The sequence below is a fragment of the Mycteria americana genome, chromosome 5 (genome assembly GCF_035582795.1).
Source record: "Mycteria americana isolate JAX WOST 10 ecotype Jacksonville Zoo and Gardens chromosome 5, USCA_MyAme_1.0, whole genome shotgun sequence".
NCBI lineage: Eukaryota > Metazoa > Chordata > Aves > Ciconiiformes > Ciconiidae > Mycteria > Mycteria americana.
The window spans coordinates 1525657-1548373 of record NC_134369.1 but is presented as its reverse complement, the minus strand read 5'-3'; the positions used below and the strand labels follow the sequence as shown (position 1 = coordinate 1548373).

Below are 22717 nucleotides of genomic sequence, written 5' to 3'. Positions count from 1 at the left end.
ATGAGCACAACCCCATACGGGTCCTTGTGATGAAGGCCAAGTCCAGCCGCATCGCCTGCGGAGGGAAGGATGGCGTAAAGGACACTTGCTTCCTGTCCCCAGCCAGCCACCGCCCCATACCCAGTTCTTCTCTACATGCTCGTCCTTCATCCAGGTGCCCAGGTTGTTGAGTGTGTGGTTGAGCTCGCTCCTGCAAATGGACATCTTGGAGAGCTCCACTTCAAAGGGTGGCTGGGGACACACAGGAGGTGGTCATGGCCACCCCATGATGGTTGTCCTCACAGATGTCAGCATGGAGTCTCCTGGCAGCCATAACAGGATGGCAGACACCCCCAGGGGACACCCTGTGGCCCTGCAGTGGCGAGGATGGGTGGCACAGCCACCCCACCTGCATCACCACATGCTGCCTGGCCCCATGCTGCCCCATGCCAGCAGGTTTCCAGGACACGGTAGAAGGCCATGGTTGAAGCCATGGGTTCAGTATCTCAAGAGCTTCAGCTACACCAGAGGTGGCACAATGCAGACATGGCTCTGGAGGTGGAGATGGGAACAAGGGCCCCCAGTTGCTCTCAGTGAAGGCTTCCCTAGAGCTAATTCATCCCATTTCTGTGCGGCCGGAGGGAGTTGCTGTGTGGTTTCCCCCCGCCAGGGGCATCCCCAAAGACTAAGCTGAAGATAACGGCAAAAAACAAAGGCCACCACTCCCCTGGTGCAGTGGGCTGACCCTGGCCAGCAACCAAGCACACATCCAGCCAGCAGCGGGATGGGGGGAGACTCAGAAGAGCAAAAGCAAGAAAACTCAGGTCGAGATATAGACAGTTTTATAAATGAAGGAAAGGCAGCGGGGGAAAGTCAAGCGATGGAAGGGGAAGCACTCCCCGCCAGCCGCCCTGGCCGTGGTGGTCTCACCTTGCCCATGTCCAAGGCAGTGGCCTCCAGGATGTCCTGCTTCTTCTTGTCCAGGAAACGTCCCAGGGCTTCCAGCTGGGCTACGTGGTACTCCATGGGCCACTCCTTCCCTGAGAGCCAGGCTGCCCGCAGGCAGCTCGCCAGCCCCACGTGGGGACTCGTCCTGAGAGGAGGCTCTGAGCACCGCGCTGCTGACAAGGAAATGCCACTTGCCTTGGGTCAGACGAGGGCGTCCAGACCTGACCGTGGGGTAAAATCGCAGTGTGGGCTGGGTGACACAGCTGACCGGCCAGTGGACAAAGCCACCCCATTCCCTTCTGCCCTCGCAGCAAGTGGGGTTTGCCCCTCAGAGAGGGGGAACCCCTTCCCCAGCACAGCCAGCCCCCCAGGGACCGTGCACCATGCTAGGTGGGACATGTCCAACGGGATTTTGTTCTTGAGAAGAAATGGGCTGGGTTTGACTTGGTTTCTCAGTTTTCAAAGCACAGGCTTGGGAGTAGCGGGGCCAGAAGAGAGGGGGAGCAGCTGGGATGGAGGAACAGAGACCAGAAACCTACCAGGATGGAGCCAAAGCAACCAGGACAGAGCAGAGAGGGGCTCCAGAGGACAGCACAGCCCAAAATGCTGCAGGAGAAGGCCTCCTGTTCCTGCTGGCACCTTGCCTGTTCATCTCCTCTGGGCTCAGCTGCCCGTGCTTGCTCCAAGGTCTCCGTTTGGTTGCCCGTGCTTGCTCCAAGGTCTCCACTTGATTGCCTGTGCTTGCTCCAAGGTCTCCACTTGATTGCCCGTGCTTGCTCCAAGGTCTCCACTTGATTGCCTGTGCTTGCTCCAAGGTCTCCACTTGATTGCCTGTGCTTGCTCCAAGGTCTCCACTTGATTGCCTGTGCTTGCTCCAAGGTCTCCACTTGATTGCCTGCGCTCACTCCAAGGTCTCCGTTTGATTGCTGAGATTGCCAGCCCACCCGAGATAAGGGAGGGTGAATTGCAGGGCATGGGGTGGAGGAAACTGGGATGATCCCAGCTCAAGGATTTGGGAGGAAAGCGTTGCTGTGGACCTTCTCGGGGGAAGAGTCCCCAAGGGGGGGTATGGGCAGCAGGAGGTCACCACCGGCATCACCCGGAGCACCCCACCAGCCCCTCTGCTGTGGTGGGGCCAGCGGCGATGGAGCAGGAGGGGGCTGTGGGACCTGCGTGCAGGGAGATGTGGGGCACAGGGACTCCCTGTGGGGCCCTGCCCCACTTCCTGCCCCAGCTGCAGGCAGGCTCCACCCTCCCACTGGCCCCACCCCTCCCCAGTTCTCTCCCTCCTATTGGCCAGCAGCTCCATCCCATGCTCTGGTTGGTGGGTTGCTGTGAAGGCAGCGGATGGGCGGGCAGGGGCGGGCAGGGAGGCGGAAGGGAAGCGCACAGGAGGTCACCGTTTGCAGGGAAACGCCTTTTATTGCACATGGCCACCAGGACCGCCGTGACCAGTGGCAGGAGACGTCATGGCGGCGGCGGGGGACCCTCAGAGCAGGGTGCAGGCACCCTTGCGCTTCACCTCGGAGGCGGCCCGGACGATCCCCAGCTTCTGCTGGCTGTAGGGCGGGTAGCGCAGGGCGTTGAGGGCCTCCCGGCCCATGCCGCGGTGCAGGCAGCCGCGGTGGTGGGTGAAGGTATCGAAGGTGAACTTGCCGTGGTACATCCCCAGGCCGCTGTTTCCTGCAACACACAGCACAGGTGCCCGGTTGGTGGCTGGATCTGGACATCGCTCACCCACCATTTGGGCCAACGAGCCTAACATTAAGCTCCCAGCTCCCCTCTCAAGGGCAGCACGGAGGGGGCGCTGGCGATGGAGGCTGCTTGTGTCTGTGGACGGCACCACATCTTCATCCAGCTGCTTTCTAACACCAGGGTCGGCGAGGAGGGCTGGCCGTGGCCAAGCTTCCTCGGAAAGCGATCTAAAGAGGACCATGGAGGTGGCCTAGCTGGACACCCAAATGGTGCTTGAGGGATGTTTGGAGGAGAAAGACTGGGCTGGGAGGAGGAAAGGTCCCCAACAACCTTCTCGTCAGTCTGGATTTCATCATTTCAGGTCACACATTTAGCCTTGGTGCAAAGCTTAACATTAAGCCAGGCTCAGAAAAATCTTGATAGAGTAAGAGTTTCGCAAAACGTCGTCTTCCCAACAGGAGGGACTGCGCCTTGGATGACTTCTGAGCCAAGGAAACTGGGCGAAGGCTGGAGCCTTTCACATCATCCTGCTGTTTTGGGGAGAGGATCCAAAGTGCCCCCACTTTGCTGGCGGACGGGAGAATTGGAGCGGGGGGACCAGGAAAGGCGGCACATTCAGCGCGGCGTGGCAGAGAACAGGCAGCGAGAGCGCTTGTTGCTGCCCTCCCATCCTCACCTTCCAGAGGAAGCGGTGTTTTATACCAGCCTGAAACAGGTCCATCTTGTTCTGCGGATGCCCTTGAGGATGCTGGGAGATGTGTCCCCATCTCCACAGATGCTTAAGCACCTAAAACACCCAGTAAAGAAAACTGGTCTTGTTTCTATATCTTCAACTCTTCTTTTGCAGGTGCTTCCTACGTGCCCTCTCAAGTTTCTGTTCTGTTTTTACTCTAATTCTGAAAACTTTTATTGATTAAAAAAAACCCAAACAAACAAAAAAAACCTTCTTGATCATGAAACCTTGCCTGGTGCCAGAGCGACTGGCAAGGGCGTCACTGACAATGTGTTGGAGCGGGCAGCAGCAGCAAGATGCTCCCACCAGATGAGCTTCCCTACTGCAGAGATACCCTCCAAAACACGTCCCCTCCATGCTGACTCCAGCCCTGCTGCCGGCGAGACTCCAGGAGTGGAGAGGGGTGATTGTCAAGGTGGCTTTGGTGAGGATGTGACCCATCTCCAAGGACGAGTGAAATGGGAGGTGAAAGCTGGCTGGCCAGGAGCAATCACGGGAAAGCCAGGCAAGCTGGCAGAAAATAAGGAAATCCCTCTGTGTGCTGATGGTGATCAGCTGAAAATTCTGCGTCAGCTTGAGCTGGTCGGTCTTCCTGATAAAAGGCAAGTCCTGGTCAAGCTGATGAGTTATGTTTGGTATCTCGCACATCAGCAGCCCCAGCATGAAGAAGGTCACTGGGTGGCTCTCAGCCAGCTGAGCCGCTGAGTCTCGAGAATAGGAGCTGTTTTCCCATGGTAGTGAAGATCATCTAGTCAAAAGTGGGTGTCTCCTCCACCTAGACTCCTTCCTCTCGGAGGGAAGAGAGAAGCACTTCTGGACATGGGTTTTTTCAGCCTAGGTAGGCATCCAGAACAAGCCAGAAGAAACACAGCCCCAAAGTGCTGTTTCTGTCCGTGAGCTGTGAAATGCCAGGTCACGGGGGTATCGTAGTGACTAAAAGTTTCACTGGATTCAAGGAGAGCCTGGATAAGTACGTGGAGTCCAGCACCCTTTACCGAACACGCGGGACCCTTCTGGCTTAGCAAATCATTTGAGCTGGAAACAGATAGAGGCTGGAAGACTTTCAGGAAGAAATATCGTGCATTCTTGCCCTGTTCTTACTCATGCATCTGGATTGGGTTGTGGTGGAAGAATGCAGGACTAGACACAGCTTTGTTCTGAAGCCTTTAAAAGAATGAAAGGATTGTTTTCCAGCTGATGCTCTGGATAGAAAACATCCCGTGGAAGCTCAAAATCACGTACGTGAACTGGAACACGAGAGCTATGCAACTCATAGCTGATACTCATTTCCTCGCTTCACATTGCAGGGTATCCTTGCATGATTGCTTGAATTCATCAAGTGTAAACCTAAAACCACTGCCTGGTGGCCGGTGTAGGTTCAGAGAAGACTGCGATACTGTGGGAAGTGGAGCAACAGCCTCCTCGGCTGCCTTTCTCCAGCAGGAAGCTTCAGCACAAGGTTCAGAATCAAATTTAGACCTTTTCAGTCTCTGCCAATTTCCAAAAGCCTTGTGTGACGCAACAAGGAGGACCATTGGAAATTGCACATTTAAATACATTTGCCTTAAAAATATCACCTTTGGGTGATTTGTCAGTTCTGAGATGGGATGATGGCAAATGCTTGTAAAGCTTTTAACCCTTATAGCATCTCTGCTAGGCTGTGATTTGGATCCCCTGCTGTTTACTCCTCAGCAGTTTTAGGCAATATAGGTCTTCAGGAACGTGTGTACATTTGGGAATTCATTGGAAATTGTGCTGTCTTCAGACCCAGAGTCCAAAATGGAGATCCAGGAAAAACTGAAATTCTGAGTTCCTGAAAACTGTGGATAAGTGACAATTTCCAAGTTTTCCTCTGCAGAGAGAAGAGGTAGCACAGCAGTGGGATGGGTGTGACTGGCTGGCTGCCAGCACCCTACAGAGGCACCGCATGTGGAAGGGAAGGTCTAGAGATGTTTCTGTGGTGGCCGCATTCAAAATTCCCTACCTTTTAAACAAGACATTTCCATGTACACAGGGAACACTGTGCTTGGGACACCAAGCATGGAAAGAGGAAACCTCACGCATGTTCAGCAGAGACAGGGCTGCAAAGCCCAAGAGCTCAGCCATGGTGCGGCGAAGCAAAGGGCTGCTGGTGGGGTCCTATCTGGTGCAGAAGGATTTCCCTACAGACCATGGAGCCCTCAGGACCTGCGGCCCAGGCCTGGGTGCCCCGTCCTCCCTGAGACCCTTCCTCACCACGGCCAGCATGGCTCAGGCACCGTGGGTGGGATCACGCCTGGCTCACGTTGGCCAGGGGCAGGCAGGTTGGGGGATTTGGACCTACCAATCCCACCGAAGGGCAGCGAGGTCAACGTCACGTGCATCAGGGTGTCGTTGCCGCAGAAGCCACCGCTGCTTGTCCGCTCCAGGACCTGGTTCACCACCTGGGAGGGAAGCAGAGAAGGCGGACGTGGGTCTCGCACCCTGTTCCCACACCTCCAGCTGCAGTCCTTCCTCCACAACCAGGGCTGTCTGCTCTAAAGAAAATTTCTGGAGCATGAACGCGGCTGAATATACCTGCCAAGGAGCATGGGGCAAGCGTAGCCCTGGCTTCACACAGGCTGTACACTATACCTTGTCATTGGAGGAGAAGGCATACACAACCAGCGGCCGCTCGTGACTATTGATAAAGTCAATGGCTTCATCCATGTTGGCCACAATGATAATGGGCAAGATGGGGCCGAATATCTCCTCCTGCATGATAGGATCAGACGGCTGCAAGTCCACCAGTACCGTGGGAGCTGCAGAGAGAGAAACCCAAAGGCATCAGCCATGCACAGAGGTTGGAGGTGACACTTTGGTCCGCTCCCCAAGACCCATACCTCCTCTGAGATAGGACGCCTCACCAAGCTCCACAATTCCTGTGCAAACCTTCCCTAAATGTCGCTTCTATCTAGAACCTCCCCTCCGGTTGTGAGACCCTCTCCAAAATCCAAGTCCACTCCATGCAAGGATGAAGACTTATGTGAAGTTCAAGCCCTCACCGATGTAGCGCTCCTCCTCGTCTGTCTGTCCTCCGATGACCACACGCCCGCTGCGCAGCAGCATCAGCAGCCGCTGGAACTGCTTATCCCCCACAATGCGGCCAAAGTCGGGGGACTCCCGAGGGTTGGGGCCATAAAAATCAGTGATGGCCTCACGCAGAGCAGGCAGCAGCTTCTCCCGCATTTCTGCGCTGCACAGCACGTAGTCGGGTGCGACGCAGGTCTGCCCCGTGTTGAAGAAGCGGCCCCAGGCCACCCGCCGGGCCACGTTCTGCACGTCGCAGGTGTCGGACACGTAGCAGGGGTTCTTGCCCCCCAGCTCCAGCGTCGCGGGCGTCAGGTGCTTGGCAGCGGCTGCCATCACGATCCTCCCCACGGAGGGGCTGCCTGAGGGCCAGGAAAAGATGCATCACAGTGAGGATCCCACCATGCTACAGCCCTAGCTATGGCCTTAGCCTTATGAGGAGACGGGGCCAGGGAAGACACGTCAAGTCCCACTCCTGCCCTGCACCCGCCTTGGTGTGCAGCACGCGGCCGAGCCCTCACCTCACCCTCTCCAGCTCAACCATGGCATCCCCCAGCTCAGCCATTAGAAAACCCAGTTATGGCTATTAGATCCTCAGACACGTTAGTGGCAGATCCTCCAACAGATCCTGACACCAGCTCCCCAGCACAAGCCCTGCCTTCCCAGAGGGCAGGGAAGGGGCCCTGTTCGCAGGCAGGCTGCCCACCATCTCACGTTGATGGGCAGGGTAAGCCACAGCGCGGTGTCCAGAGGGAGTCCTGCTTCCTCATTGCACAAAAACCAGGCAGGGCTCTGCTCTGGCCCCCGGGACGTACCGGTGTAGAAGATGTAGTCAAACTTGTTCTCCAGCAGTCTGGTGGTCTCCTGCACGCCGGCGGTCACTACGGCAAAGCAGTCCTGCAACGTAAGAGGAAGGGTCCACCTCTGTCAGCGTCTGCCCGGGCCACTCTGTCCCTGTCCCCGCCAGCAGCATCCTGGGCTGCTGGGCGTGCGGACGCTGGCAGAGCGTGGAGGAAGGAGGTACGGCAGCACCCGAAACCAGGGATGGTGCGGTGCTGGTGCGTGCAAGGCAGGCACAGTGCTGGGAGGGCACAGGGCACAGCTCAGTGTGGGCAGGGAGTGGGAAGACCCCAGCCAAGAGACAAGGACAGGGAGAGCTTCTTACCTTGTCCAGATAGCCAGGCAGCACTTCAGCCACGAATCTCTCCGTGTTCTTGGTCACCTCCGAGGGTTTGATGATGACACAGTTACCTGGGGGGGAGATAGGCAGGACATCAGAGCAGCGACACGGTGACAGCCAGCCCTTCTGGCACCCCAGCCTGGGGACAAGGTGCCCTCATCAGTGCCTGGCACTGCTTGGATCCTCCGGGCCGGGGGACAGGTTCGGCTCACCGGCAGCGATGGCCCCGATGAGGGGCACCAGGAGGAGGTGGACAGGGTAGTTCCAGGGCGCGATGATGAGCACCACCCCGTACGGGTCCTTGCGGATGAAGACCGAGTCCAGCCGTGTCACCTGCAGGACACCCACCGCATCAGGAGTCCTTCGTTGCACCACCGTCTCCATGCCCACATCCCACCCATCTCTGCCTGGCAGGTGGATCCTTCCCCCCCATCCTCTCCCTCATCTTCCCCCTTACCAGATTCTTGTCCACGTGCTCGTCCTTCATCCAGTGGGACAGGTTGTTCAACATCTCATTGAGCTCGTTCTTGCAGAGGAGAATCTCGGAGAATTCGGCTTCGAAGGGCGGCTGGGGACACAGAGCACCCTACGTGTCAGCTCTGCATGTGCTGCAGCACAGCAGCAGCTCTTATCCCTAAACTGCTTATTTTTTTACCCAGGATTTGGGGACCCAAGCACTTCATGTCCTGTGGTGGATGCGCACTTTGCTATCACCCTCCAAGCCGCGCGGCACAGCCCACCGTGGGGAGAGGGTGAGCCCCACCGTGTCTGCGGTGTCGGGGCTTGGTGAGCTCCAAAATCCCGTTGCGACATCACCGTGCCAGTCCTGTCGGCAGTAACCTGCCTGCGGCCGGGCTTTCCCTGCTGGGAGCTCGGTTGAGGTTTAGGAAAATTAAGTATTTGGGGAGGAGAAGGGTCTGTGAAGGCAGTGGTGGTGTTTTGGGGAAGAAAGGGCTGGTCTGGCTACTGAGTCCTGTTTGGTCTGGAGACAAGAGCATCCCGAGTCACAACCCCTTTTTCTATCACATTTTCCCACCGGCACAAACAAAACAGGTGAGTCGATGGACTCCAGCAGGACGGGCTGTTTTTTCAGGACCTGCCAGAGAGTAACTCGGGTAGAGTCTGCAAGGATTTAGCCCAATAAATAACAGCTCAGAAGAGACCTGGGTGCAAATCCCCCCGCCACCCCGCTTCACCTGGCTTTGACTTCCCCACCGTGGACATGTCACCGGCATGGGAATAGCACTGGTGCTGACGTCCGGCTCTGCCAGCAATTCCTCCCCTTCCATCGATGGGGGACACCTCAATGTTTGTCCTACAGTCGGGTTTCTTCTCACCCAGGAGTACAGTGGAAGGTGAGGTGGATGGGGCCTGGTGGGGAAGTGGCAGGTTCAAAGGATAAAGCCAGCCAGTTCTGGGGGATGTTCACCACCCAGGTGTCAAGAGTTGGGAGGAAATATGGGAGGAAAGGCAATATGCAGATTTTGGAGCCTGTTTGTGCAAGTGTTTTTGGCAGACTGAGCTGAGAAAGCAGAGAGGAGATCCACCACTAAGCCTAGGAAGGAGGGAGAGCAGGAAGCAAAGGCTTCCAGAGGTTGTCCTCAGCGGGGCAGGAGGAGGGACAGTCATGCGGAGAGGGAGCTCAAAGGGCGGAGGAGTTTGGGAGCAGTGCAGGCGTGTGGCTGGGCACGACATCGGGAGGAGAAGCAAGATCAAGGAAGAAGCTGGACGAAGCTGCTCCTCCATGGAGAGCGAGAGCAGATGGCACGAGCAGCCTGACACATTGGATGTCTCTTCCGAGGAAAAGGGAACCTCAGGCAAATGAGGAAGCGCGGCCAACGCTAATGATAGCTATCAGCTTGCTGCGGTGGGCGTTTGGGCGAGCGGGGTGTCTCGGGCGGGCGGGGGCAGCTGGGCTTGTGCCAGGGGATGCAGCCCAAGCAGGAGCAGAGCCCCGCACAGGGCTTTCCGAGATGAGGCCAGCGAAGACCGAGTCTGGTACCTCACTGTAGAGTAGAAGAAAGAAGAAGCAGAGACCGAGCAACCAGGGAGGGTATCGAGGAGGTGTCCAACGTGTCCCCAGGAAGAGACCAGAGGAACCACAGGCAGAAGGATGCTCCGACTCCCTCGTGTGACAGCACAAACCACTCTCTTGGTACGGGAGCAGCAGTAGTATCTCGTTTTTCCTTTCATGGGAGTTGTGGCCCCAGGGGCACCTCACGTTGCCGGTTGGCTGGTGCCGCCCGCAGTGCCACGGCAGCAAGTGTGGAGCACGCGCACGGCTCTCGCTGTGGACAGGAGGCAGCGCTGCTGGTTTCCAAAATTATTTGGAAGTATCATGTGTATTTGCCCTGTTTCTGAGCATCCTTCAGTGAGCCTGGGCTGGACAGACCTTTGATCTCACTCGATGCGCCGTCCTTGTGTCCGTGTGTGAGCTGTGGGGGTTTACTAAGCCGTAGCTATCGCCGGTGGCTTGGGGGATAACCCTCAGCAAGGTGCTGCCGACCCGGGCTTGGTGTGGGCAGATGCAGGGGAAACCATGTGATTTAAAAATTTTGTGACTGTCCTACTGTGAGATAAATAATTGTACTAAGCAAGGTGTTAAATCCCAAATTTTAACCCCCAGTGGCACGCTGATGGGTCTTGGGCTCATCGGCAGAGTTTCTCCATCTCAGATTTATCCCTCGGGTGAGAGCAGCTGTCGGCCAGCACCGTTTATCTTCTCCCACGCTGAAGGTTGGATGGGCAAGACCCTCACACGAGCACCGACCGCCAGCCACAGCCCTGGCCACCAGCTGCTGGGCACGAGGCGAGCGGCAAGCACCGCACCGGCAAGACCTAACCGAGACGCTCACCGCCGGGCAGGGAAGGGAAGGTGGTCCCGTTGCCCTCCGCCAAGGGAGCATCGGCCCGGGACCGAGTCAGCGCCGGCAGCACCGTGCGTGGGCAAGGCTTCCCAAACCCCGTGTTGGAGGCTTCAGGAAAGGAGGAGCACAAAGGGTGCAGAAGCAAATGGGAAGCGGGGTGAAATGCAGCACGCCTTTCCCTAACGGGATCGAGCGTTACGCCGGGTCTCCTCTCAGCACAAGAGCTGGCTGCTTAAAAATAGGAAAAATGATGGGGATCCCATCGATCCGGACTGTGGTAAAGGATGGGGAGGGTGTCCAAAGGGAAGTTGTGAACTAGGGTGGAGAACAACAGATGATGAGCCCTGCGTGGTATGTGAGGCTCTGGCTGCGGGCGAATGAGCTGTACCAAAGGGGGAACTGGGGGGCTGGGGGGGCTGGAGCTCTTTGAGGATTTACGGAGACACAGGGGGACGGGTCTGCTCTGCCTCTGCCCTTGGTGACCCTGACACAGGTGTGAGGGAGGGAGCAAAGAGGCAGGGGACGAGGCAAAGGCGGGGGGTCCGGGCTCTGAGAGCGGCAGCCTGGGTGAGCACCGAGAGAGGGGAGTGGACGGTGTTTGGTGGAAAGCCCAGGGCAGGGAGCACGCGGAGGGGGTGACGGGAGTCGGGGACGGACCTGCCCAGAAAAGAGGTAAACTGAGGCTGGCGGGTTTGGGAATGGCTGATTACGTCTGGGCGCTCCCCACAGCCCCCCTCTGTCCGCACTGGCGGCAGGGATGAGCTCGGGAGGAGGTGGGCTGGGATGTGCTCCAGCTCGGTCTCCCCTTCGCCGCCTCCACCGCATCCCAGCGCGGGGAAGGAGCACCGAACGGGCGGGAAAGCTCCACTGGGGCATCGCATCCATCCTCCGCCTGACGGCAGGAGCCGGCAGGGCTGTGCGCCGCCCCTCGGCTCCCCCAGCCACCGGGTCCCCCGGTCCTGGCTCCCTCTCACCTTGCCCATGTCCAAGGCGGTGGCCTCCAGGATGTCCTGCTTCTTCTCGTCCAAGAAACGTCCCAGGGCCTCCAGCTGGGCCACGCGGTACTCCATGGGCCGCGTCTTCCCCGAGAGCCAGGTTGCCCGCAGATGGCTCACCAGCCCCGCGTAGGGGTTCCCGCTGCGGGGACGGGGACGTCAGGGGGATCCCAGCCCCGTCCCAGCCCCGTCCCAGCCCCTCGCGCTCCCGGTGACGAGGGCGAGGGGCTCCACGTCGCCCCAGCCCAGCATCAAACCGAAGCCCTGGGGAGAGGGCAAAGCAGCCGGACCCCTCCTGTCTCCCTCTGTCCCAGCCACACGCTCTCACCTCATGGCTTCGCCGTCCACGCTCCCCTTCCCACCGCCGCCATCATCCTCGGCAGCTTTCCCGGCCCCGCTACCCGGGGGCTGCTGCATGTCGGGCTGCGGGACGACGCTGCCGGTCTCCACGGTCCCAAGGGAGCGGCACGGAGCGAGTTACGCCAGGGCTGCCCGCAGGCTGCCCGCAGCCTCGCGCCGGTTGGGCTGCAAACCACAGGTTCCCCGCCCCAGCTAACGGGGTGCCTTACCCGGAGGAGGTGGCCTCGGGGAACCCGGCCGGCACCCCAGCACCACAGCCAGGACCCTGCTGAGCTCTGGGGCTGCCCGTGGGGCTGGCAGGGTGCAGGCAGGGTGCAGGCAGACAGTCACTCCAGTCCCCGCTCCAGCCCGCTCCCCCAGCGGAGGAGGCTGCCAGCTTCCTGCTCTGCCCCTTGGCTGCCTGCCCCGCCGCACGTCACCGCTGGCTCCGCTCCAGCCCAAACCACTTGGGATGCAAAACGTGCCCCGGATCCAGTCCGGGGCACCTCCCTGTCGCGCAGCCGCGGGGTACAGGGTGCTGGAGGTGGACACAACCCCGGGGGGGGCGGTGGTGTGGCTGAGGGTGTCAGCGTGATGGATGGGGACACTGGGGGTCTGGGCACCCACCCCCCGGGGCTCGGCTGCTGGATTCTGCCCGGCACCCCCCAAGCCGGGCAACGGAGGCACGAGGCAAGGCCAGGCAGGAGAGCTCAATGCAAAATCTTTACTACAGGCAGGGTTACACAGAGGAAAAAGCAACAGCGGGCACTAAGAGGGGAGAGAGAATGCGGTTCATCCAGAAGGAAAGGTCCGTCTAACGGGAGGTGAGGCTAACTGCTGGTCCTCAGCCTCGCGGAGACCGTTTCTCTGCTGGGAAGAAAAAGAACTTTTTTGCCTTTTCAGATGTGTCCTGACAAACAGTCCGGAGGAAAGGCAGCTGGGGAGGAGCGAGCGTGCAGGAGGAGATATCTATCCCTGCCGTCCCAAGTGCATTGGGCAAAGGACGTGGCAAGGGAAGAGGGGACCGGTGCCGAGGAGGGAGGAGGATACCAGCCTCCCGGGGAGGGTGGGTTTGCTCCCGGGGGGACCCAGCCAGGAGTTCCCCCCCGCCCCAGTCCGTGAGCGGCGCGGGGCAGCCCTCAGAGCAGGGTGCACGTGCCCTTGCGCTTGATCTCGAAGGTGGCCGTCAACATCCCCAGCTTCTGCTGGCTGTAGGGCGGGTAGCGCAGGGCGTTGAGGGCCTCCAGGCCCATGTTGCGGTGCAGGCAGGCGCGGTGGTGGGTGAAGGTATCAAAGGTGAACTTGCCGTGGTACATCCCCAGGCCGCTGTTTCCTGCAACACACAGCACAGGTCCAAACTTGCTACTGGACTCTGGTCCTGCCCACTCCGAGCATCGTCAACACAAGGAAAACTTTACAGGCTTTTCTCATGCAAATGCTCCCGCTGCTGAGCAATGCAGACGTGGTGGAGGAGATCTCACCCTGCCCTGCACCTTTTCCAGCTCTACGGCTACTCAGTCCAGCAAATCCTTCTGCAGCTCACCACTGTTTGGAGGTCCAAGTGCATCATTTTAATGGCCTACTTTTATCTACTTAAGCTTTGCTGGGTCTACGAGGCTCGATTTCCCTCTGCAGTGCTCTACCGTATCTACCCATGGGTAGGAGCTACCAGCGTGGCCCCTACGAAGGTCAGCTTCTTCCTGGAGTTCTTAAAAATTGGAGCCACATCGGCAGCACCGGTTCTCCCGATTCCTGTGGCTGGTTTAAGCTTGAGGTTGCACATCGCAGTTAATAGCCCAATGACTTCACGCCTGAGCTACTGTGGAAGCTTTGGTGAATGCCATCTCACCCCGATGACTTCAGACCCTTCACCTGACCGGGCTGCTATAAAATGGCTTCACCTGATAATTTGAGGCAGTTTGTCTGAATCATTTCCATAAAGATAAGTTATGGTACGGGAACCACCAAAAATTGTTCCCTGAGCCACAGTCAGGCGAGGAATTAATTGTGCTTTGATGTCGTGGTGTCCTATTATGTCTGAATCAGCTGCCAGCCCCGACAGAGATGCTGAGCATGGGCAGCGTAAAACTGAGATATTTTCCCCAGAGAATATTCGGGGAAAGAGAGCAGGAGATTGGGAATGTATTCTGGGGAAACATCGTCAGAGGCTTCCTGTATTCCTGTGCTCTTCCCTGGCCAGCGCTACAACCAGGGCCCGGGGCTGAGCAGACCTCCCTTTTCACCCGAGAAAACAATTGTCGCCCCTGGAGAGCAGAAACTCTTCCTCTTTGCTGAGGAGGATCTCCAAGTTACCATAAGCTGATTTCCCAGACATTTATAAGCGTTTTGCTCCTACTATTTAGTCCTAAAAGGCAGAATGAGTGTACAAGCCTGCTCCTGAGTGACGTTAAGGGCTCCTAGCCAGCACCACGCTGTCGGCAGGAGGAAGCTCACCTACCCAAGAAGCACAACATCTCGGATGTGCTCCCAGACGAGGAGCAGAGTGACGGATAGACCAAGGGGAGCAGCACTTGAGGAGATCCCAGGTAAGCCTGAGCAGGGCAGGAACCCAACCCTGGCACAAAATTCACTCACGGTGCCCACGCTGCTCAGAAATACCAAGGAAATACCCAAGTGGTATGAACTTCTCTACCTTTTATATGAAGCATTTCCACGTACACGGGGAACACTGTGCTTGGGACACCGAGCACGGAGAGAAGAAACCTCCGTGGAGCTCCAGTGCTCCACGTATGTTCAGCGGAGACAGGGCTGCAAAGCCCAAGAGCTCAGCCATGGTGCGGCGAAGCAAAGGGCTGCTGGTGGGGTCCTATCTGGTGCAGAAGGATTTCCCTACAGACCATGGAGCCCTCAGGACCTGCGGCCCAGGCCTGGGTGCCCCGTCCTCCCTGAGACCCTTCCTCGCCACAGCCAGCATGGCTCAGGCACCGTGGGTGGGATCACGCCTGGCTCACGTTGGCCAGGGGCAGGCAGGTTGGGGGATTTGGACCTACCAATCCCACCGAAGGGCAGCGAGGTCAACGTCACGTGCATCAGGGTGTCGTTGCCGCAGAAGCCACCGCTGCTTGTCCGCTCCAGGACCTGGTTCACCACCTGGGAGGGAAGCAGAGAAGGTGGACGTGGGTCTCGCGCCCTGGCTCCACAGGCAGCGCCTTGTCAAACATCACCCGCCTCATCCATCAGCCCCATGCGCCCAGAGCAGCTGGGCTCAAAAGACTTTTCCGAGCGTGCCCTGGGGTGTCGGCAAGGTGGGCACTAGCCCTGCTGCCCCGTTACCCTCACCTCCCCTCTCTGGTCCGTGGACCACACGCACCTTGCTGTCGCAGGAGAAGGCGTAGATGGCCAATGGCCGCGGCCGCGCGTTGATGAAGTCAATGGCTTCGTCCATGTTGGCCACAACAACGATGGGCAGGATGGGCCCGAAGATCTCCTCCTGCATGGCAGGATCAGAGGGCAGCACGTCCGCCAGCACCGTGGGAGCTGCGGGGAAGGGTTATGGCAACGCATCACTCGGTGCACCGGCACGGGTGGTCCCACAAGCCCCGTGCCCCGTGCCCTCACCAATGTAGCGCTCCTTCTCGTCCGTCTGTCCTCCGATGGCCACGCGCCCGCTGCACAGCAGCGCCCGGATGCGGCGGAACTGCTTGTCCCCCACGATGCGGCCAAAGTCGGGGGATTCCCGGGGGTTGGAGCCAAAAAACTCGGTGATGGCCTCGCGCAGGGCGGGCATCAGCTTCTCCTGCATCTCCACGCTGCACAGCACGTAGTCGGGTGCGACGCAGGTCTGCCCCGCGTTGAAGAAGCGGCCCCAGGCCACCCGCCGGGCCACGTTCTGCACGTCGCAGGTGTCGGACACGTAGCAGGGGTTCTTGCCCCCCAGCTCCAGCGTCACGGGCGTCAGGTGCTTGGCAGCGGCTGCCATCACGATCCTCCCCACGGAGGGGCTGCCTGTGGGCAGGGAAGAGATGCATCACGGCAGGGATCCCACCATGCTACAGCACAGCTCTGGGACGTGGCACTCTGGGGAGCCAGGTCCACGGAAAACGCACCAAGTCCCACCAGACCCTCAGACACACACATCCCGGATCCTCCAACAGATCCTGACACCAGCTCCCCAGCACAAGCCCTGCCTTCCCAGAGGGCAGGGAAGGGGCCCTGGTCGCAGGCAGGCTGCCCACCATCTCACGTTGATGGGCAGGGTAAGCCACAGCGCGGTGTCCAGAGGGAATCCCGCTTCCTCATTGCACAAAAACCAGGCAGGGCTCTGCTCTGGCCCCCGGGACGTACCGGTGTAGAAGATGTAGTCAAACTTGTTCTCCAGCAGTCTGGTGGTCTCCTGCACGCCGGCGGTCACTACGGCAAAGCAGTCCTGCAACGTAAGAGGAAGGGTCCACCTCTGTCAGCGTCTGCCCGGGCCACTCTGTCCCTGTCCCCGCCAGCAGCATCCTGGGCTGCTGGGCGTGCGGACGCTGGCAGAGCGTGGAGGAAGGAGGTACGGCAGCACCCGAAACCAGGGATGGTGCGGTGCTGGTGCGTGCAAGGCAGGGTTGGAAGCACCACGGCCCTGGGGCAGGGACAGGGACAAGGACAGGGAGAGCTTCTTACATTGTCCAAGTAGCAGCTCAGCATTTCAGCAACAAGTCTCTCAGTGTTCTTGGCTGTCTCCGAGGGTTTGATGATGACACAGTTACCTGGGAGGGAGATTGACAGGACATCAGAGCAGCGACACGGTGACAGCCAGCCCTTCTGGCACCCCAGCCTGGGGACAAGGTGCCCTCGTCAGTGCCTGGCACTGCCTGGATCCTCCGGGCCGGGGGACAGGTTCGGCTCACCGGCAGCGATGGCCCCGATGAGGGGCACCAGGAAGAGGTGGATGGGGTAGTTCCAGGGCGCGATGATGAGCACCACCCCGTACGGGTCCTTGCGGATGAAGGCCGAGTCCAGCTGTGTCACCTGCGAGAAAGGCCACGATCTCAGTGCCGTTCCCACCGCCTCCTGCCCTGCCTCTGCCCAGCACGCAGCGCTCCGCTCCCCAGCCCGCTCTGCCCCTTGCCAGTGGCAATTCTCCCTCTCTTCTCTCCCCAGGTCAGCCCAGAGCTTCTGCCTTACCAGATTCTTGTCCACGTGCTCGTCCTTCATCCAGTGGGACAGGTTGTTCAGGGTGTTGTTGAGCTCATTCTTGCAGAGGAGAATCTCGGTGAAGTAAGCCTCAAAGGACGGCTGGGGACGGACATCACATAAGCATCACCCCAACACCCCCCCAACTCCCCCCTCTTCTGCCCATGAAGAGCAGTAGAAGCTATTAAGTAGAAGATATTAAGCAGAAGTTGCTATCGCCTCCTGCAACCCCCAGGGAATATCACAGTCCCTGAAATTTTATGAAAATAGGTATTTGGCCAGAGGAGAAAACCAATATTTAGCATCTTCACAATATTTAACAGCCTCCTGAGCTCAGCATCTGTGAACTGCTCACCTGGCAACAGAGCCCTGAGCCAAGGGGGGACCAAGCAATGTCACCGGAGCTCCAGGACCTATAGAAAAGCTGGTACCGGTGTCAGAGGCAGCTCCGTGCCGCTGACCTGGGATGGGACGGTGCTCCTGCACTGCTGCGTTTGTGTCCCGACCACTTGGGCACGTGAGCTGGAAGCAAAGCCCCGAGCTCCCTCCCACAGCCCATGCACGAAAGTTGAACTTAAGACCTTGCTTTGTTCAAAGAGCAATAGGAAGAAGAGCAACCGTTTAATTAAACGCCTCATGATGGAGCTCGGCTGAACTCCACCTGACTCCCGTCCTGGGCAGAAACCCCCCGTAGCTCCTGGGGCTCCTGCACTGAGCCGGCACGCGGCTGGGAAAGGCAGGTCAGGTGAGATGCCCCGGTCGGGGAATTAAACAAACCCAGCAGGTTTCTCCAAGATAGACCGTCCCAACAGGCAGTGACTAAATGGACAGAGACTCGGGAGCGGTGGCGGGACGTCAGAGCCGAGATCGCAGGGGCTGCCGAGGCATTTCCTGCACGCGGTGGGTCCTCCCCACTGCCGTAACCACAGCCGTGAAGCACAGCTCAGGACCGTTCTTGCAGGAGAAGTGTGAAGACACAAGGAGGTAACTCAGCGGGCTCAGTAAAGCCCCTCCATCACCCTGGAGAGCAGGAGGAGCAAAGCTCCTGCACTGTGAAGCCGTGTTTGCAAAGCACGGTGGGCGCAGCTGCCTGACACCCTCCACCACAACGTCCTTTGGACTCCTCCAACCCAAAAGCATCCCTGGGTGGGAGCTTTCCTCCATCATTGCACCAAAACACCACTTTGGGGTTGGAAAGTTTGGTTGCTGACTCCCAGGTGGCAACCTCTCATGCTCTACCACCAAGCCCGACTCAAGAGACCTTCAGGTCCCCAACGCCACTCAAGCGCCTGGACACTTGCCACTGCCCGGAGGCCGAGCTGCTCCTAGACGTGAGGGCTCAGCAGGCACATCAGATGTCCGGTGAAGCAACGGGGCCGCTCTCGGCCCGGGCTGACAGTTGCATCACTAGGAGGATGAGGAAATTGCTGGTGAAGATGGGCCATTAAGGGTTTTGATGGGATACGAAGGTTGTAAGATGGGACATTAAGTCTGAGGTCATCCAAGTTCCTTCAATCATCAGTGGAGAGAAACCGGCATCCCTGGAGGTGAGGTACCCGCCTCAGATACGTAAGACCAGATGAATTCTCCATCTAACTATGAAGGCCCGACTGCATAACAAGCATATTACTAGACAACCGGCTCTAATTACATACAATTAGGAGAGACGAAGGACGCACTTGGAGTCCTGATGCCTATCAACCCCTGGCTGAAGGAGAAGGCCCTCACCTCAAATAAACAAGGTAATTACAAGCCTGGGGAGATGTCAGGATGTCGAAACCCGTGTCTGAGGGCACGGCCGCCGTGCTGATAGACCCACAGACACAAATCCTTTGGGTCCGAGTGCTACCACTACCAGATAAGACCAGTTATGCTGCGCCAGGGCAAGCCATCCCTCCAAAAACGTTTCCTAATGCCACACGACCAAAGCCTGCGGTGGTCTATTGGGCCGCAGCACACGTCAGGAAGGGAAAAAGAAGGAGAATAGGGTCCTGAAGCACCTGACAGAGAAGAGATGAGCTGAGACTGCTAGACAGAGCCACGGCAGGGATGCTCCCGCTTCCTCGACAGGCTGTCCGGGAGCTCCCGGCATGCTGCAATACCCAGAGCCACATCCCGGTCCCCACCTGTGCCACCGCACGGCTCAGCACCGTGCCAGCAAAACCAGTCCCTGCGAGGCTGGTCAGCCGCCCCGGCCCTGAGCAGCCCTGGGAGGAATGTGCAAGGCCAGCACGTTGCACAACGCTGGTAATCCTGAGCGCGACCAGGCTGGCGTGGAGCACCCCAGGACATCACCCTCTGCGGAGGTCGCATGAAGCCACCGGGGACTCGATGCGTGGGGCGGACATGGAGAGTGAAGCTCGGTAACGCCGAGGTTCCCACCTCGTATCGGCCAAGGGGGGCTTTGCCCGGTTTAAGTGCACTGGGGACGGGGTTAGCAGCATCGAGCCTGGTTTCAGTGCACTGGGGACGGGGTTAGCAGCATCGAGCCTGCCTGGCAGCATGGTCCCTATGTGTGCTGTGGTTAACTCCGGCTCTGGAGAGCTCTGCGGGGACCCAGCACCCACAGGTGCGCCACACCAGCCCTGGGGCACATCAGAGGGGATGCAGGACCCTGACGAGGGGACCCCCACACCCAGAGCCCCACACCTGCACCCAGGAGGATGCAAGACCCAGACAAGGGGGTATGCAGAGAGCCCCAAAGATGTGACCCCGGTGGCCAGCACCCAGCCCCCTCTCACCTTGCCCATGTCCAAGGCGGTGGCCTCCAGGATGTCCTGCTTCTTCTCGTCCAAGAAGCGTCCCAGGGCCTCCAGCTGGGCCACGCGGTACTCCATGGGCCGCGTCTTCCCCGAGAGCCAGGTTGCCCGCAGATGGCTCACCAGCCCCGCGTAGGGGTTCCCGCTGCGGGGACGGGGACGTCAGGGGGATCCCAGCCCCATCCCAGCCCCTCGCGCTCTGGGCGATGAGGGAGAGGAGCTCCACGTCGCCCCAGCTCTGCTTCATCCCAGCCCAGCATCAAACTGGAGCCCCAGAGTCCCTGGGGAGAGGGCAGGGAGCCTGGACACCTGGGTCTTCCCCTTGCTGCCAGGGACAAGGGCTCCTTCTGCCCCCTACATGGCACTGTTCCGGCAGTCCCTTGTCTCCTCCCTTGGGCCACGCTGGTGTATGGTGGCCCACGGACTCCAAATTTGTCCCCCAGCATCCCTCATCAGCACCAACCCGGGGACCCCAGCACCGCCACAGCACCCCCTGCCCACCTCACCCCAACCACCCTGTCTCCCTTCTGCCCCCAGCCACGTGCCCCCGGCCCCTCGCTCTCACCATACGGCACTGCAGATCACTGGCCCCTTCCCGATGCCTCCGCTGCCCCCGCTGCCTGCGCCGCATCCGGCGGCTTTCCCGGCATCGCTGCCCGCGGGGCTGCACTTGCCGTAGCCCGGGGGCTGCTGCCCGGGGGGCTCAAGGGGCTGCTGCATGCCGAGCTGCGGGAAGGAGCTGCTGGTCTCCACAGAGAGCGTGGTGGCCCTGGGGAGAGACACGGGGTGGGTTATGTCGGAGCTGGAAGCGCCAGAGATGCCGGCTCGATCCCAAGAGGAGTCACCCAGCAGTGAGACACCCATGCCCCGAGCCGGCCGGGACTGCCCGCGGCACCTTTGAAGGGCGGCTTGGAGCTCGGGGCTGTCCCGGCCGTGGGGTGACTCAGCCCGGCGCGGCTGCCGGAGGCCCCGGTGCGCCCGACGGAGGATGCCTGGGATTCCCGGGCCCTCCCTGCGCTCCGCGACGGCTGCCAGCCTCCGGCCACGGACCTGCCTGGGCTGCTCTGCCGACGTGGGGTCACCCTGTGGGGACCTCAGGGACCCCGGTGTGGGGCAGCATCCCAGGCTGCCCGTCTGGGATCCCCAGAGCCCCCGATGCAGGGCAACATCCCAGGCTGCCCCACAGGCATCCCCAAGGACCCCGGTGTGGGGCAGCATCCCGGGCTGACCCCTGGGATCCCCCGGGACCGTGGTGTGGGGCAGCATCCCGGGCTGACCCCTGGGATCCCCCGGGACCATGGTGTGGGGCCGTGTGAGCCGGCACCGGTACTGCCGCAGCCCAGCCCACCTTTGGGCACAGCATCGCTCCACCAGCACATGAAGACATGCCCAGAGCTGGGGGGCAAAGCCGCAGCCCCACATCTGCCCCCCCCGCCCCTCTCCATGCCCAATGCACCCACCCTTCCTCGAGGGCACCCACCCAGCGGGGTGCCCAGTGCCCCACAGCCTCCACTTGCGTGGGGCCAGAGAAGCCCAGCCGTGGGGCCAGCCGAGTGCCTACCTGGGGGGCTGAGTGGTGGCGAGAGGAGCGCGAGGCCGGGCTGGCACTGCCGAGGCTCAGGGTGCCCCTCCTAAATGCTGTGGGGCTGGTGGCCAGTCCCCACGGCCAGGGGCGGGCAGGACTGTGCCCCGCCTCCGTGGGGCTGGCAGTGGGGAGACGGCACCCCGCCTCCGTGGGGCTGGCAATGGGGACAAGGCCTGGGATGGGATGGGATGGGATGGGACCTCCCCCATGGGGCAGTGGCACTGGGGAACTCCCATGGCCACCAAACCACCGCCATGAACCTTGACCCATTGGGACCACACAGATATCCCTCACCCTACTCGCCTGGGCCACCCTGGCCCACGGGGACCCCACAGACACCCATCATCCTGCTCCCTGGGACCACCCTGACCCACGGGGACCCCGCAGACACCCATCATCCTGCTCCCTGGGACCACCCTGACCCACGGGGACCCCGCAGACACCCATCATCCTGCTCCCTGGGACCACCCTGACCCACGGGGACCCCGCAGACACCCATCATCCTGCTCCCTGGGACCACCCTGACCCACAGGGACCCCACAGACACCCCTGATGGACCCCACAGGTCCCCTGTCCGTCCATAGGGCTGCCCACTCCCACCCCAGTGCCGGCCGGCTGAACCCTCAGCATACCCCACGCCTGGCCCTGCCCGCCGGCACCGGTTCCTCCTGCCTGGCACCATGGCCCTTGCCTCGCCTCCCCTCCACCGACGCCGGCTGCCCGCACGCCCGCTCCCCTGCCCGGCCCTAATTACCCCGCTTCATAAACAGGAAGGGCAGCAGCCCTGCCCCACGCACCCCACCACCCCACCCCAGGTTCAGCCCCCGCGGCCACACTCCCTGGGGACCCGCAGCAGCCCCCCCGGGGAAGGGGGAATGGTTTCCCGCCCCGGCAGCACCCCAAATTGGCACCATGAGCTTGGCCGTGATGCCCGGGGCAGCCCCAGGAGCCAGCCCCAGCTTCCAGGGGGGCACAGCCATCCCCGAGCAGCCCCTGCCTCCACGGAGGATGCCGCGTGTCGGCTGGAGAGACCTGCAAGGGACAGCAGCGGATCGGTACCCAGAATGGGCTCGTGGGGGGTACCGGGGTCCCCCATCCCAATTTGGGACGTGCCCGGGGAGGAGATGCTCCGCACGGCCCCTGGGGATGGGGAAAAACCAGGGGAGCGGCTCTCCGTCGGAATCACCGGAACCCAAGCGGAGCTGGCTGCAGGCCTGGGGGTTGCACGGCATTGGGCACCCAGATTGGCTCCGGGGGGGTCGCACCCACAGCCTGCCTCGCTGCCCACCAGCTCTGGGGCTCGGGGCCACGGACCTGCACCCCCGGGAAAGGGCCCTTTCCCCCCGGCACCCCGGGGTGGCTCCTCTCGCCCTTGCCCGGGGCGAGGGGGGCCTCAGGGCGGGCGTTGCTCCCTGGCAGCCCCCGGGGCTGCATCCTGCGCCACTGCCACGGC

The 22717-nt window shown here is 60.4% G+C and overlaps 2 protein-coding genes across 2 annotated transcripts; both read right to left on the bottom strand.

Moving 5' to 3' along the window:
• Positions 1–2341: 2341 nt before the first annotated feature.
• On the bottom strand, positions 2342–12189 carry LOC142410000 (aldehyde dehydrogenase family 3 member B1-like). The gene is made up of 10 exons (XM_075501851.1): positions 11774–12189; positions 11425–11587; positions 8041–8151; positions 7796–7916; positions 7569–7654; positions 7219–7300; positions 6379–6765; positions 5969–6135; positions 5679–5778; positions 2342–2610 (listed from the first exon to the last, which is right to left on the bottom strand). The coding sequence occupies exons 1-10, from the start codon at positions 11860–11862 to the stop codon at positions 2417–2419; spliced, it is 1500 nt and encodes a 499-aa protein (XP_075357966.1). The 5' UTR covers positions 11863–12189; the 3' UTR covers positions 2342–2416.
• A 335-nt stretch (positions 12190–12524) lies between these two features.
• On the bottom strand, positions 12525–21704 carry LOC142409997 (aldehyde dehydrogenase family 3 member B1-like). The gene is given in 12 exon segments (XM_075501843.1): positions 12525–13117; positions 14796–14895; positions 15116–15282; positions 15364–15750; positions 16090–16171; positions 16408–16493; positions 16635–16755; positions 16912–17022; positions 19662–19824; positions 20245–20432; positions 20434–20448; positions 21241–21704. Coding segments are annotated over 12 exon segments (1908 nt in total). The 5' UTR covers positions 21535–21704; the 3' UTR covers positions 12525–12923.
• Between the last annotated feature and the right edge of the window lie 1013 nt (positions 21705–22717).